Source organism: Erithacus rubecula (assembly GCF_903797595.1).
Source record: "Erithacus rubecula genome assembly, chromosome: 13".
Lineage (NCBI taxonomy): Eukaryota > Metazoa > Chordata > Aves > Passeriformes > Muscicapidae > Erithacus > Erithacus rubecula.
The window spans coordinates 6,558,912-6,575,804 of NC_136665.1; the positions used below are offsets into that span (position 1 = coordinate 6,558,912).

A 16,893-nucleotide genomic window follows, 5' to 3' on the forward strand; every position below is an offset into this window, starting at 1 on the left:
TACTAGATTTCATTCTGCGGTTTTGCTTAGGGGGTTAGATGATATTTCAAGTACTATTCTCTAGTTCTGTTGCATTTTTTAGCCAATTTTAAACATTATTTGAAAGAAAAGAGTCCCATTTTGTCAAAGCTTTGGATCAAAGAATTGAAGTAGAGGCAACAGATCAAAAAGCTCATACCAGACGTTGAGCAAGACATGTGGGAGTTTGACTTCTTGGATGTGTAAAGCCTGGATTTACTGAGAAAATGTAATTATAGTTTTGCCACAATGACACACAGACGCTGTAGCTAATGTTGTGTCAGCAGTGCCATAAGAATATGGTCTCACTTTGAATAGTTCAATTTAGCATAATACATCGTACCTGGTATATCTAGGAAACATGCTTTTCAGGTGTGAGGGAGCATGGCTGAACTAATGCACAGATAGGTGTCTCAGCAGTCAGGAAAAGGTTTTTTAGCTAAAACTGGGACAGCTTGGTGCCAGCCAGATGTTTGCCTGTGAAGAACAGGGAGATGCTCCCAGGTGTGCAAGGGGAGGAGAAGGGATGCTGAGGAGGGCAGAGAAGCTGCTTTCAGGAAGACATCTCACCTACTTGCAATGAGCTAGACTCCTATTTCCTCCAGCTTTGTGCCTCTCTGTGTCAAAGGAGAGCTTCAGTCCTGAGAAAAGTGCTCCAAGCAGGAAAGGTTTGAAGGCTGTGAATGTGGCAGGTATCCAGCCTCCTGCCCCTAGCTGGAGTGTGACGGGGCACTGGGCAGTTTCACTGCTCTTCCTCAGGATCCCTCAGACAACCAAGGAATCCTTGAGCCCAAGCTGTGTGCTACCATCAGCAATTGCTGTAGCAGAGCTGGCTGGAAGCTTGGGCTGCCATCACTGCAGGATGGAAGGTGTTCTCTCCCTGGCAGTCCATGCCAAGCTCTGCTGCCCAGGGATGAGGTTGTGGGGTCACCCCTGGATGGAGGAAGGGGAGGACAGCCCTAGGTCTGCATGATGCACATTCTTTTGGGGATGTGGAAAGGCAGTTGGTGTTGGAAGCTTGGAAAGAGGGAACTGCTTTACAGTAAATTTCTTGGCTTAACAGTTGGGCTGAGAAAAAGAGAGAGGGTCTCTTCACATCTTTGAAACCATTCCTGAGAGGTGGATGGGACCAACCAAACCACCTAGCTGGAGGCTAGTACTGAAACAAACTCCCCACCATGCTCTGGGAAACCTCCTTGTTGGAAAACCCAGACACATCCCAGTAGCTAGAATGGCAAGACAGTAGGATTCCCTTTGTGCTTAGCAGTTCTCTCATATCCACATCAGCTTTAGGCTCTCAGACAAGCTGTTTTACTGATTTGTTTGGGGAACTGCTGGGAAAACTTTGCATGCCTGGTTTTGTTCTTTATTTTAAGTGATGTGTGTCAGGGTTTTTTGCAATTGCAAACACAGACACCTCCCTTCTGTGCAGCTAGGAGAGCATGACAGATATTTCTGATCTGGACACTAAGTAGGAGTTTGTTTTCTTTTGACATAAGTGCTCAGGATGGGCATTACAGAGGTGTGAGTACACAGTACATGAAACAGCAAGAACTAGGCCTGCTGTGGGCTGGCTTGGTACACTTTTCCCCAATCATGGAAACTTGTCCTTCATGGGCAGCAGCTACATTATTTTGGTTCTAGACAGAGATTGCCAGTCCTGCTAAAGTGGGAATGAGTTCAGTCACTCACCCCTGTTAAAGATTCAGATGAACCTCGTGTCCTGGAGCTGGCTTCTTTAATTGGATGGTTTTAGGATTCTGGTGGTAAGAGGCAAAAGTACAGCAAGTCATGTTAGCACGTTGGTGCTGCTGCCAAGGAGAGGATGCTCAGGTGACACATCAGGAGAGGCACCGCAGGGTTGTTCCGCCTTGCTGCTGTTCTCCGAGCCGCTGCAGCAGGCACGAAAGAGTCCAGCAGTGATTCATCAGGAATCCTTGGATCTTGGCTGATTCCAATCAGTCCTGCTGGGCTGCTAAAATAGATACGGCCAGAGCATAAAATAGCTAATAAAAACAAAATCCTCCATGGAAAATTCATTCTCCAGGGTGTGAGGTTCCAGTTGCCATGCCAAAGCAAAGCTGAGAGGAGAGAGATTTGAGATTTTCTAGCTTGAAGGAGGGGAGGGGGTATTATTGATCTCAACTCCCAGGTCTTTCCAATCTGTTCGTTTACTCCATTTCATTTAAGAGACTCGCATCATGGTAACCTTGATTTATTATCTGATTTCTTTTTTGATTCAACCTCTCAAAATTGTGCACTGGCTTGAACCTGCAGTAATAAACCAGCACAGTTATTCCCTCTTATCTCCGGCATGCATGTAATGCTTTCTCTGCTGTACCCGATTCGTTCTCACAGACAGGCAGCAAGGTGAAATTTTGAAAAGATTGCCCTCTCTCATGAAGAGTATAGGGCAAGCAGGGTTTTCACTCCATTCAAGAGCAGAGCAGAGAGGGCATGGCAGGAAGGGATGCTGTGGTGCTGTCTCCAGGTCAGAATGAGACTCCAGACAAGTACTGTGCCAGCTGTGGCCTTCAAGACCAGACAAGGTCTTTCCAGAACTTAGCTTTGGAAAGCTGGAAGACTCCTACTGCACAGGCTTGGCTACCAGAAGTAAGAAAACTCCTAGCAAGGGTGCAGGAGACAAACCACTAGTCAAATAGGGCTGGATGAGGAGTCTGAGTCTAGACTGTCTGAGCAGGAATCGATCAGTAAGCTGTACTGGCCACAGTGTACCTTTGAGAGACACCATGGAGAGCTTTGACTCATAATTTATAGGAATAGGCTACACAGGTATGTGTACAGCACTGTATCAGTGCATGTGTGTGGAGGTGGGAGGGGTTTGTGTCACTTTCACTGTTCTGATTAGTTACAATAGTAATTTCTGTGTTTAGACAAGCCTAAAACCAAGGGTTGTATTATCGTCCTGCCAGAAGTCTGAGAGCTGTTCTTAACTGGTATCTCTCAGTGCATAAAGGTTTTTATAAAATAAAGCTGTACAGTTGTGATGTTTGCCTGGACTTGTATCTGCCAAGGTGGAAGAGCAGAAATTATTTGTGAGCTGAGCAAAAATATCCCCTGAAGGAGTAGAAAGAGGGGAGCTTCTGGCTATATTTTAATACGTGTTAGGTGATGCTTAAACATCTGTCATGAATTATTTAAATGAAAGAGGCAGATTTACACCTGGGAGTAGCTGTGTTGGTATCCTAGGCTGTAGTCTACTCCCACTGGAGTGAAGTGTGACATGGTTTTTAGGGGATTTGGGTGCAGCAGAAGTAGTACTTCTCTTGTAGTCCCAGTTTGCTCAAATTCTCCTGGCAGCTTTTTGCATGCTGCTGCAGATCTGGGAAGCCCCTGCTGCTGAAGGAAAGCAGTTTTTCTTGTGTATACTGCTGGTTTTCCCACTCCAAAACCCATCTGGAATAATAAAGCAATCTCTTTCTCCAGGGTTAGTGAGCCATTGAGGCAGCCACGTGAGGCTGATGGCCCCCAGGCCGTGAATGCAGCGGTTGGTGTCGAATCAGGGGATCCAACCTTCTGTGTTACCCACTCATCATAGCAAGTCAAGGATATCCAGCACTGTGGGAAGGTGTGGAGGAGTGCCAAAGATACAGTGTGTGACAGGCTCAATGTCTTTCCACTCATAGCAAGCCCAGGGTTACATCACAGCATTCTTCTCCTGAGAAGATGGAGAAAGCAAGGAAGGAATTGAGGGGTTTTCTGAGTAGGAGCCGTCCCAGTACCAGCAATGAGGCTACTCCAGGAGCCTTCAGTAGCTCGGGGGTAAGTGCAAAGAGCAGTCTTTTTTCCACTACTGTCCTGAAAGGAAAAGACTTAGGGTACAGCTGGTGTGTACACATACAAATTTCACCCTAAGTCCTCTCCCCTCCTTTGCTCAGAGGCCTTTGTGCAAGACCTTGACCTTTACAAAGTGAAGCCATGAGGTTCATCCTGGTCAGAGTTGTGCTGCTTTCCTCTGTAGCCAGTGACAGCACTGTCAGGATTGTGTGGGGTTGGGATGCCAGTATGGCAGGGCAGGCTTGTGGTTGTGACTGTAGGTGATATTTTCAAGTAAAACCCTAATGATTGGCTGCCTAAGCAGCCCCTGGTCAACACCCTCAGCTGACATCAGGCCACATGCCCCTGTGCATTGGCTCGAACTTTTCAGGCATTTGTGTCTCTGGGTCTGTTCTGACCATTACACACAGTCTCAGTTATCCCTAAAAGATCTGGTAAAGTCAGTGTTACAGTCACACTTTCTGTACCTCTATGTTACCCACTCACATTATGCCACAACTGTGCTCTGACACTTCCCTCACATTCCAGGGTGCTTCTGCTGGCCCCTATGTGTCCCAGTCTTTGGTGAACCAGGCAGACCAGGAGCAGCACACCCCTAAAGGTAAATACACTGAGAGGGAACAAGGTGGGGCAGGAAACTGGGCCCTAACTGTTAAGGTTGCCTATAGTGGACATGCTGGGAATTAGGCTGCTGCCTCTGGGTTTGTGCTCTGCTTTCATTTTCAGTGCTCAGGAATGGTCTGAGCTGGTTGAATATCCTGTAAAAAGGGAATTTCACTTAGAGGTGCAGCAAAGTGATCTGAGTGGGTAGTAAAATCATGCTTCTTTTTCTCCAGGATATATCCACTTCCCCCAGGGTTCAGGGTGGACTGTGCTGGTGCCTGTGGGAGTTCTGGTCCTGCTGCCAGAAGAACACTGAATTTGCATATGTTTTTACTGTGCATGGAGCCAGCAGTGTCCCTTTCCTGTGAAAATCATAGAATATCCTGAGTTAGAAGGGACCCACAAAGATCATTAAATTAAACTGCTGGCCCTGTACATGACAACCACTAAAATGAGACCTGCCTGTGAAAGCTGTATTCGGGATTTAGGTATAGCCAAAATCATGGTCTTCTGTCATTTATTTATTCTGTACCCAGCTGCCCCCCAGAGCAAATTGTTCTCCCTAGATGCAAGGGCTCTCTGTGTGTACAGAACTGCTGGTGCCACCTGCTTACAAGAACTTGTGTTGTGGATGCTCAAATATAGAAACAGAGAATAGCTGAAGGTTTGCCAGCACTCTCCTGGCCCTAGAGCACTCCTGGGGATATGGATCATAGACTGGCAGTGGGTGGGAAGAAAGTGTGTGTGTGTGAGAGGATTTTAGAGAAAGATGGGAACTGCATATACCACCCTCCTGTGCTTAGATGTGACATTTATTTTCATGAGTGAGGACAAATGACTGCTTCCTCAAGTGAATCTTGACAAGCTAGACTCATCTTTAACAAGTGGAGATAGAACTCTATTTATGATCTGCTGCTTCTTCAAGGGGGAAGAAGCCATCAGGTTGGAAATGTAAATGCAAATGAAACACTAAGTATTGACATAAATAGTTGATAGTGCACAAAGTGCCATAATGGATGGTGCCATGGATTTGGCAACAATGAAGGGACTAAATTGGAACAGCTGTGCTCCTTGACAACAAATATAAATCAGGGCCATTCTGTAAAGACCCCAAGCAAGAGATGTGCACCAGGCTAAAGAGCTGCATTTTAGGGATTGCTCAAAATTACGTTATGGACCATGCAAGTGTTAGAGAGCACATTCATGCCAGGCTAGCTGCCCTTCCTGAGGGAGGGAAGTAGAGAGAGAGCTAGTGGCTATTTCCTTTAGTATCTAAGCAGACAATGTACAGCTACAGGGGTTGAGTCAGGGACCATTTAAGAAGGACAAGGGAATGACCTCTTAGAGGACCCTTCCTGTACCTAACTGTCCTGAAACATCTGGCTTTAGCATTATTGGCTGCTCTGCACAATTGCTTCAAAATCGAGGGTCACATCTGTGACTCCAGAACCAGATGCAACACAGTGAAAAACTGGGTTCAAAGCTTGACATTCAAAATACCCAATTCCAAACCATAACCTTAAGTTTCTCCTTGACAGAGTGTGAAAGTTCATCAAAGGAAAATCTCTCACTCCACTAAAATCTATTTTTAGTTCAGTGCTTAGCTCTGTCTAGGGAATAGTACTTTTTAAAGCTTGCATGCAATTACTTAATTTAGGTTAAGCTTCAAATTCCCAGTTTGCTGCTGTTCTATTATTTGCAACTTGTTTAGCAATATAAACAGTTTGGTTTATTTATGGGGTAAATGACATGGTTTAATTTCTGCCAGTTCTTGGAAATGTATACTTTTTGCTTAGTCCAAATTTCTGTTGGAAACGTTTAGCCAAATTGTGAGATTGTTGGCTGTTTAACTCAATTTTTTCTCACACCATTGCTGATGTGAGTGGGTGGTTTGATTGAGCAAAAGCTGAGAAAAGAGAGGTTTGTCCTAAGGTGTGAATAGGCACTTCAGGAGACAAAGATGATCTGCACAGCTTCTTTTCCCCCATAATATTAATAAACCCTTTATATCACCTTGACCGAGTTCCTCCCAGCTGTGACTGACTCTTGGTGTCAGGGCCCTCCAGAGAGGCAGGGGTATCCCATCCCTTTCTGAGGGTGATGAAAGCTGTGCACTAGAGACAGTAACTTGCCCACTATCATGTAGAAAGTCTGTAGCAAAGCTGGAAAAAAAGCAGAGCTCCTTAGAGCCAGGTCAGTGCCCTGCTCCTAAAAATCTGCATGTTACTAATTTTTAGTGGAGGTTTCTTTTATGCTATCATTTTGGTGCTAGAAAACTGTAATCACATATTGTCACGGAGAAAGGAGGGTCTTTCTTTCTGTTTCTAATTTGATGTCTGCTTGATTTCTCTTACAAATCTAGTGAAGTGACTTCTGCAGACAACCCAGTAGACAGCAGAGTCCTCCTTTATGGATGTATGTAAAGCAAAGCGATGCCTGGTGGTTTCAGATGTGTTTCTCTTTGTCTCTTAGTCACAAAATTCAAGATGCCTGCAAGCTTTACAAGTCTCCTGGATATGCAAGCATCCACTGAGGACCTTGCTGAGTCAGATTTCCCTGTACAATCATTTAAACCCAAAGTGCAGTTACCTTTTGAACGGATTCCAGGGCAAAACCCTCGGAAGGTTGAAGTAGAGAGGTAAGTAACCAGATGACTAGAGGCATCATTGTGGAGTGGACATAGCAGATTAGGGACATAAGATGTCAAAAATTCTTAAGAAAATCTTATCCTGTAAGGCAATGTCTCCAAAGCAGGGTGTGCATGCATTGCAGAGGGTACAAAAGAAAATTCACTGCCAAGTGGGAAGAAAACATTGCTCTTAAATAGTGTTTATATAATCTTTTTGTCATCCTTTTTTTTTAAATTTCTTAAATTTTGTGTATGCTATATAATGTATTAGTACAGTAATACATGCATTGAATTTATAGATTGGAGTAATTGATCGTTCCAGGTCCCTTCCACTGAACTGTTTTGTGCTATAAATGAGGAGTTAGACATGGATGCAATGTGTGCTAAAAATGTTTTTACTGATAGGGGTGCACAGTAAAAAAGTGGAGTCAGAGGCATTAGGTGGTTATTTCCTCTTCTGATATAAACCAGGAGGAGACGGCTGTATCTCACCTTTGATATTGCTGAGCTCTTGGCCAGCAAGGGGATAGACTCCAATGAGCTGATGCCAAGGCACTATGACCCTGACAATATGCCACCTATTGAGGAGACAAAAGATTCTGTGTTTCCCATCTACCTCCCATTAAAGGTAAGAGCACGTTTGGTACTTTTGGTCTGTCTCATTGTTTATACCACAGGAGGTTTCTGAGGACACTTAGCCAGTATTGACATAACAAACAACAAAACAAGGAAATGCATTGGAGCTGGCTCAGGCACTGAAGGGTCTCTACAAGATGCTGAGCATCTTCTGCAGGGTGCCCACAACTTCTGTCAAAACTAATAGTCCTTGAGAGTGCTCCTCACTGGCCTTTGTGTGTTCAGAGGAAGTGTTTCTTTCTGAATGTAGTAGTCAGCAGTATTGCTGCAGGAAACCTCTCCAGGTGTTGGTCTGTTCTCCCTAGGAAAGGGCTGGAGGTACAGATACTGCTGTTTGGGAGAAAATTGTCAACCAAAGATCAGCACAGCTTTTGCACCTGGACTGATTTCTATATTCTGTAGCCCATTTAGGAACTGCATGTTAATGCTTCCCTCTCATGAAAATTTTTCACTTATGTCCTTGCTTTTTAGGTATTTGACAACGATGAATTTGACTGTCGAACTCCAGAAGAGTGGATCTCACTAGGACTGGAGCCAGGATCTTCTGATAGAAAGCCAGTGCCTGGAAAAGCACTTTTACCTACAGATGATGTACTTGGACATGGTAAAACTTGGATCAGTTACTGCTCAAGTGTGGCAACACTAAGTTGCAGGCCCTTTCAGCAGAAGGAAACATGCAGATTCTAATGAGTGTAGCTCTGAATAGCTGAAAAGCCATATCTCATTTTGACCAGGCTCAGGCAGTCAGAGCAAGAGACCAGAGATCTCACTGACTGCCAGTCCTGCCATGGACCATTTCCACTTTTTTGGAAGTTGCCTTTGCCTTTAGACTTTTGTCAGCACAGACAAAATTTCTCTTCATTGCTGCATAGCTATCTTCATGGAGTTAGGTAACTTGAATACAGTATGTTCTGCCTGGATTTCACTTCAAGTACAGGATCAGAAGACAAGTTCAGACTACAGTGAACATACAAGTAGTACACCTGGGCCAAATTAAGTGACGTGGACATTGTTTTGCCATCATTTGGAGCCTTTTCAATGAGAAGGCATTACTAGATGCATCAGTTATACTAATGTCCAGCTGTGGCTGCAGGTCATATTAACACATCTGCAATAGCTTTTAAGTATGGGAACTGGTATCTGCAGCTCTGGAGCAGCCTCCAGAGTCTTGACTGTCTGCAAAACTGAAGCATAAAACATAAGCTCTGTGTATCCTTGCACAGCCAGCATATGATGGCTGAGTTGTGCTTGCAGCTGTCTTGGGGAATACCACACCTGATCACTCCTCAGGTTGAATAGACAGCATTATGCTGACCTGTATCCATTTTGATACTAATTGATATAGATATATCTCTCTGCTGTGTGCAAAACATTGAAAATTCTAAAATGTAAGACCCAAGTTCATTATTTAATTGGTCACAGCGGAAACTCAGATTGACTGAGATTCAAATGAGCAAATGGATTTGACTGTGGCATTACCATTCAGATCAAGAAAGTCCATTTGCTGTAGCCTCCAGGAGAATGAACTCACCCTGTTTTAATCCTTGTTTTCCTCAGAGGATCCCAAGAGCCAGGAGTTGATCTACAAGTGGATTGATGTTGGTGTTCTGGATTATGACAAGGAGACAGACCTCTACTTGGTCCATAAATCAGACAAAGGTCTAGTGCGTGATGAAGAAGGGAAACCCATCCTCAATGGAGGAGTAACTCCAGAAGGTGTGTTTCAAATAATGTCTTTTGGGACCTGTCATATAGTCTGAGAGCCAGTTCATTACCTATGCTTGTCCTAACTGGAGATGGAAGGACACCAAGAAGTCACTTAATCTCTTTCAGCGTTATCTCTCTTGATACGTGTCTGTTTAACTTGTCTGAAAAAACCTTCAGGGAAGAGAACGCCACATCTTGATTTGACCCCATTTGAGGTTTTCCCTTTGGAGACACCTTTCTTTTTATTCCTTCTCCCATCCTTCCTGTCTTCAAGAAAAGTAAAATGTTGGTCTTTCTGGGTCAATGCCACTTTGAAAGGGGATGTGGACAGATTAAAATGAAGTATTCTTCTCTTGAAAAATTTGGAGATGCTCCTTATCTCTTGCTGTCCTCAGCTTTGGTCCTTCATTTTGATCTCCTGCAAGCAGCCCAATTATCCTGTCTATCAAAAAGCTGCTGTCAGCACTGCATGCCAGTCTGAGTCTTGTTTTCCCTGCAGCCTCTTGCAAGCTGTACTTTCATTTCCCAGGAAGAGCTCCCCTGTTGCCATGCCAGTACTGGGTGCCACGAGTTTGCCTGCAGTTCCTGGCCGAGGACCCGCAGGTGTTTGCGGAGCGCGTGGCCTCGGCCGACAGCCTGCGCAAGAAGACGCAGGGGCTGGTCATGTACCACTTCTACGTGGACTGCATGCCCACAGAGGGGCTGAACACCATCAGTGAGAAGAGCCTGCAGAGGATGAGGCACTTGGCTCTGCAGACTCCCAAACTGAAGGATGAGAAGAGGTAAAGCATCATGTACATGTCTAGGGGCTCAGCCTTCAGTGCATGAACATTGTGGGACTTCTTAGGACTACGAAACAAGTGTCAGTGGAGACAGATCTTGATCAGCCAATTCATAGACCATGGGTCTCACCTGCCTTTCTTTCTGTGCACAAGCACACCACTCTGTTGCCCTGAGTGGCATTAGGAGTAGGCAGATGGCAGCCCCAGGGACATGTGTACAGGATGGGTGGTCTGTCAGTGTTCCCTTATGAAGTAGTTCCATGTGCAGATCCACCAAGCCATGCTTACACCTGTAGTTAAGTGCCTTCAACATCAAGAAGGTTGACAAAAATGGCATGGCTGACCTCTCTGTCTCCTTGTGCTTTTGAGGAACAGATCAGTCATTGCAGTACTGATCTGCAGACCACCCATTGTCTCCAGAGACCTAGCTGTTGTCTGCTGGGGACCCTTCCACTTATTAACAGCTGCTGAAACAAATCAAAAGAAGATCTGCACAGGGGGTGGCAAACAGAACAGGAGATTTCTACCTGGATTTAATGGAGAATCTCTTTGTGATGCAGTTCATATTGGGGAGGCATTTTAATGTCCCTGGGCTGGTGAATCATGAGCCACTGGTGGTGTTGCTGGGAATCAGCCGTGACTGATTGCCTTGCTCAGAAATAGGAAGGTGTGAGAAGCTGCATGGTCTGCTGGCCTGAACTGGAAAGTAGGAGAGTAATTAGTCTCTGTGAGCAGAAATGCAGGGATAAAGAAAAGTACTCTGCCTGCTTGACGTAAAGGATGATGATTTCCTAAGGCAAATGGAGCAGGGTTTCAGCACTTATATGAGTGTTCTGGCTGAGGGAATGGACAAAGGGTGTTCAGCAGAAGGCTAATTGGAGGCCAGCTTAGATAGCCCAACTTTTCCAGAACCAACAGCTACTTTCTTTAGTCTGTGGTTATTTCTCCTTCTGTCTGTAATGTTTCTACCCAGTGGAGATGTTGCTTTGAACTGAAAAGACACGGGCTACAGTCCTACTCCTCACTCCCTGCTTGCATCTCTCATTACAAGTCCAGTTGATATCTTTGCTGGCTGCTTCACTGTCTGCACAATTCTGTTGTCTTCAGTGGTGGGTGGGCTTCTGGGTTAGCAAATTTGGGAGGGAGGGAGAGAGGGGTGGAGTTTGCAGTAAGGTTAAAGAGATACATGTGCTCAAACGCCATGGGTTCTCAGAGTTTCTGTCTCTTATAACAGCACGTTAGACTGTATGAGCAGCCTGGAGAAAGAAGTGAAATTAGACTATGAACACACCATGAACAGGATAAGCTTTGACAGAGTCGTGGCTTCCAAACCTCAGATGTTTTCTTATGTTACCCTGCCAGACAAAGAGGAGAAGGAGGCACCAGAGAGAGGTAGGAGACACAGGGAAGCAGTTTGCATTCAGTGTGGTTACCTGTTTGATAGGATTCTTGGATTGCTGTGGGAACTCTCAGGTTCATGGTAATGATTAGAGCTCACAAGGGGCAGCAATGGGAGATTATGTGAGACTTTTGCATGTGTCTCCTCTTTTTAGGGTATATTTGTGTTCTTGTTACCTCAGTATAATACATAGGAACTCATCAGCTAAGCTGCAGCAACTCTGCAAGTGTACTCTTAATGGCACCAAATGTTTGGCAATGTGTTTAGCTTATCACTGTGCTGGAGCTGACTGCCTTGCCTTTGCTGTGCCCAGCTGGGAAATGCCTCAGGTGTGGAAGAGTGCTCAGGGTCCTTTAGAGTCCCAAACAGGAGGAAAATAGCCTCAACAAAAGATGGGGGGAAGAGGGGGGGGCAGTATATTTTGTGCACTTCAATCTTCCAAAGGCGAGAAGGCCTTGAGGTGCTTCATAAGTGGCCTCTCACAGATGATATGACTCAGCTGTGCCTTGGAGCCTCAGTGGGAAGTTTCTTCAGTTCCCATGTTCTTTCTCATGGAAACTTCATCAGCCAAAGCCTTGGGAAGGTCAGGCACCAAGAGAGCACCTCAGCCCCTCTTGGGGAAGTCTCTGCTGCAGAGCAGAGACTCTGTCTTTTGTCCAGCCCTCTACTGAAGCTGCTGCATGATAAGGCCCATGCATTAGAGCAGAGTCCTTTTCACAAGTGCTTCCCAAAGGGACCTGTACTCTAAAAACAGAAGCTGAATTGGCTGTTGCAGGCAATGACATTATTTCTTTTTTTGGTCTAGGGCTCGTCTATATCCCAGACTATCCTTTTCGTAAACAACAGAGAGATTTCAACGTTTTGTCATTCCTGACCATGCCAGAAGTCATCCATCTCCTGGCACAGGTGCAAGATGAGTGCAACAAGGCAGCTGTCATGTCTCTGTTTAACACAACCATAAACAAACTTGTCTCTCTGGAGGAATTTGAGGAGATCCAGACTCAGACCTTCACTCAGGTGAGCAGAGGAGGTGTGAGGGATGAGCACATGGGGCAGCCAGCAGTGCTGTCAGTGTGTATTAGACAGATGCAGCAGCTGTAGATTGATTTTCTGGAAACTGATGAGTTGTCAAAGAAGATACTATGTTTGGGACAGGGAGGCACATACACAGGCACATGTGCCTGTCAAATTTATTTGGATATGGGGAGAAAGGGCTGAAAGAGTCATAATCCCCTGATTAGGATCAGTCAATGCTGACCATGCTCTTAGTCATGTGCTAAACAAGTGGCCATGTAGAGCTGCAGCCTGTTTTTCCTCCACCTGATTTATACACAGATAGAAGTCCTGGTTGGCACTCAGAAGTTTCTTTTTTTTCCCTTTTATTTCTTTTTCTTTATTTTCCCATCCATCCAGCTGCAAGGCATAAGATCCTTGATTCCTCCTGAAACACTCGTGGGGATAATGTTTTTCTACACTCTATGTTCTTTATATACTTAATTAAATCACTCTGCTTGCAATGCCAATAGGCAGAACAGGACAAAAATTTGCAGCTCAGTGGTAATTCCCACCAGAGGATCTTCATGTCCTCTGACTGAGGGCAGCACGTTGCACCCTGGATGTGGCCACACAGATTAGCTTGGACAGGGTTGCACACTAAATCAGTGGCAGAGAATGTGCTGGTCCTTCCCAGTCCTGTGCTGTTTCAGCTAGGCAGTGTTGTCATCCACTCAGTGACTAAGGTTTTTATTACACACAAACAGCAAGCTGCCTGTGGAGCAGAAGTGACACTTGGTGGTATTTTAATAAATTAAAATACTGCAAACTGCTGCTGCCCTTGGCTGCTTCTGCTCTTTCTTCTCACTTGTCAAGAGAAGACAACATTCTGTCCTTTACGTGTTCATCACACTGTCTACACAACTTTTTGTGAGGGACCCTGACACAGGCAGCTCCAGGGACACCACTCTATAGAAAAGAGAACAAAAAGAAAACACTGTGAATAAAACAGAGAATAGAGCACTCCCACTTCTTAATATCAGGCTTTCTTTTTGTGGTTCTTTTGTCAGTGCAGGAAATATATGACCAGGTTCAGATGCCACATGTTGGAGGGGTTTGGTTTGAGAGCTACTTTTAGCTACCACAGTTCTAAGAGAAGAGTTTCACAGCTGAGAAAGGTCCAACAGTCAGTAGCTCACCTTGCCATACTGTTTTCTCATCAGCCCTTGGAGGATTAGTCAGCTTGCTTTTTTTTCTTTGCCCTAGGTGCAGGAGTTTCTCAAGGGTACTTGGATCAGTACTGTAAAGACAGCTATTGAGAGCAGGCTTAAAGATGCAGATGAATTGTTCAGCCTGGAGGAGAGTGGCTGGAATGCCTACAGGAGCTCCAAGCTGTGTAAGCTGATGGAGCGCATCAGGTTCATGCTTCAGGACTCTCTGCGGTACCTGGTCCAGAAGTCACTCTTCAGCTTCACCCAGCTTGTGCTGGATGCTTGCCAGTGTGTCCTGAATTGCTCAGAGGACATGAAATGGGGGGATGACATCACCAACAGTCCCTACGTGTAAGAAAGAAGGAAAAATGAGGGATGGAAAGAGTGGAAAAGTGTAGTGTTGTTGTCTTTTTAACTACTGTTCTGCAAGCAAGCTTTGCTCTGTGTGGGGCCTTTGAGCTGGGCAGTTTTCCCTAATCCTCCACCTGACATGTTCACTGGAGTATGGAGGAAGGACACAGAGCTGGCTGCTCTGTTAGTACAGCTTTCCAGCTGCTGTTAGTGATATGGAGCAGCCCTTCAGAACCAAGGTCTGCTGTTTTGATGTACTGTTCTAAAGATCAGCCACCTCCAGCGTTCTTGGGGGAGCAAATTGTTACTGCTAGATTTTTTTCTGGATGCCAGGAAGAATACCAGGAGCATGGCTGCTTAATTCCATTCTTAGATGAATTAGAATCTGGCCTAGGATCTCTAAAGAATACCAAGTTTAGGTTATCACAGTGCCTAAAATTTTATTCCATTGGGTATTGATTTAAGGATTTTTGTTTTTTGTGATATTAAAAAAGAAACATTTAGAAATGGAAAGCCAGAAGAAAAGGAAAAAACCCTTGCCACTCACATGAGGCCTCTTACCTTCAAATCAGAGGAAGTCTTGACACTGACTTCAGCTGATCTTGGGCCATGCTGGTCACATGCAAGATTGGGAAATATTAATATAACTTCCAGAAGGTGCATTTTAGGAGTATATTTGAGATACTGAATGCCTACTTTGAAGAGCACCTGCAGTTTTACTGTAAAGCAGCTCAAATTCTGAAGATCAGGTTATGACTTTTGGGGATCCTGATGCAATGATTGATGGTTCCTTCACCTTGGATAAAAAAGGGTTCTCAATGTCTTTACTGGTAAATTGAGAACATAGTGTTTAATATCTTAATCTGCATGAGGCAGTCCTCTTCTCCTGTGTTTTCCTTTCTGTCCAGGAGGCATTTTAGTATCAGCACCAGAGCAATACAGTTGTGTATCATTTTCTCAAAAAGCATCCCTGTTCTTTCTTATCTCTTCCTGCCACAGGCCTCAAGGGAATTTACTCTTTGCAACAGACATTGAGCTAGACAGCAGTGGCATCCTCTTCAGCCCCTCTGTGGAGAACTTTGAGACATCCCTCATTTCTCTGTTTGACAATGGGATCCTGGTGACTCACACTATCCCACAACTGGATCAGGTGAACATTTCTGCATCGACAGTGATGCATCTGTGCATTGTCAGTGCATTGCAGCTCACCACAGACATCCCTGAGCTTGTACTCAGGGAGAGAGGTGCAGAATGGGTACTTGGAAATTTAGCTAAATTAATGTGGGCACAGAACTGTGCTAATGCAGTTCTATTCTGATAAGATTTCTTCAATCTCCCCAGCCTTGTAGCTCTTTTGTCTGGTTTTTGTTTCTGCTTTGGTGCTGCAGGTTCTGTGGACACATGGACACTCAGGTTGCCTTGAGTGCATGGTGGCTGGTGAAAGCAGACTCATAAAGGAAATAGCACACTTTACAATTCTGTTTGACCAAGTCTCTTCTGCATATGCATCCGTCTGCTACAGCGAAAGCTGTGTCTCCCTAGATCCTCATTCTTTGGGGAGGAGGACACATAAAACTGATAAAACAATTCCTGACACAATGTAGAATTGTGTACTACAGGATTTTCCTAAGGTGCCACCAGGGATTGCCTTGCCCCTCTCTTGAGGAGGCACAGTTAGCTCTGTTTGTCCTGAAAGACCTCTCTCCTTCCTCTTCCAGTGTGTATTGCAGAACATGGATGTCTCATGCAGGCCCATGCTGGAATCAGTGGGTTTGGATGAGCCAGAAGTGAAGGAGCTACGTGAGACTCTGCGCTCTGCCATTCGAAAGGCTCGGATCCCTCTCCAAGCCTACGGCAAAAGATACAGGAAGTTCTTAGAGATAAATAACAATGACATCAAGTACTTCGTAAAGTAAGTGGCTTCTGACAAAACCTCTGTGACCCCAGTGATAAGCCTTTGTGTGAGCTGTTGTGTGGATGTGCTGGTGTGGGAATGTGGGGTTGTTCTGAGACCACGTGCCTCAGATACAAGATCAGGCTCCTGTCAGAGGGTGCCTTCAGTCCTAGGCAACAGTCCATGCTTTTAGAGGACATTGGTGGTGGCACTGGGAATTTCTTCCTGTCTCTGACAGCAGTCACATTCTTGTCATGCTTGTCAGTGTAATTGGAGATATTAATGGCCCTAAAAATGAATCATTCTGTTTGAGAATCCAGTTAGCATACTTGACTCTGACCTCCTTCATATAGTATCTGCTCAGTCTGATAGCATTCTGTAGAAAGTAATGTTTTCTTTTGTTTCAACCTCACTGCTTTCATTGCCAAAACTCTTTGCACCTATTCTGTTCTTTAGCCTCTGTTACTTTTATGGACTTCTGTTTAGGTCTTATGTTTTCTCCAAACAGTGGGAATGAATCCCTTTATTCTTATTCCAGTTTAATCAGTTTACAAATCCCATCTGACAAATTCCTATCTCTCCCTGGAATGCACTGAAGTGCCTACCTTCCCCTGAAGTGCCTCCTGATCTTGCCTTGTTTACACCAGTGCCTTTATTTTCTCTCCCTCTTTGCTTGCCATATTTCCTCTTTTATCTCTTTTTTCAACTCCTTTTCTGCAGCTAAAATATTTTGTGCTCTTATTTCACACCGCACCTACTATGTAAAATGTATGCCTTATTAATTTCATATCTTGATCCTTTGAGTGGACACAAACAGCCTGAATGCTCAAATATTCTTAAGATCTACACTGCCATTTTTTGTTGGTGTTTTA

The 16,893-nt window shown here is 44.8% G+C and overlaps 1 protein-coding gene across 1 annotated transcript in view; it reads left to right on the forward strand.

Moving 5' to 3' along the window:
* The first annotated feature begins 4,349 nt into the window (after positions 1-4,349).
* DNAH1 (dynein axonemal heavy chain 1) overlaps positions 4,350-16,893 on the forward strand; it is a 66,968-nt gene continuing 54,424 nt past the window's right edge. Inside the window, exons 1-11 of the mRNA XM_079317213.1 lie at positions 4,350-4,417; positions 6,892-7,057; positions 7,520-7,676; positions 8,156-8,288; positions 9,242-9,400; positions 9,921-10,173; positions 11,408-11,565; positions 12,378-12,589; positions 13,832-14,127; positions 15,127-15,277; positions 15,846-16,039. Of these exons, the coding sequence (XP_079173339.1) occupies positions 6,906-7,057; positions 7,520-7,676; positions 8,156-8,288; positions 9,242-9,400; positions 9,921-10,173; positions 11,408-11,565; positions 12,378-12,589; positions 13,832-14,127; positions 15,127-15,277; positions 15,846-16,039 (1,865 nt within the window). The 5' untranslated portion in view covers positions 4,350-4,417; positions 6,892-6,905. The remainder of the gene's footprint in view (positions 4,418-6,891; positions 7,058-7,519; positions 7,677-8,155; positions 8,289-9,241; positions 9,401-9,920; positions 10,174-11,407; positions 11,566-12,377; positions 12,590-13,831; positions 14,128-15,126; positions 15,278-15,845; positions 16,040-16,893) is intronic.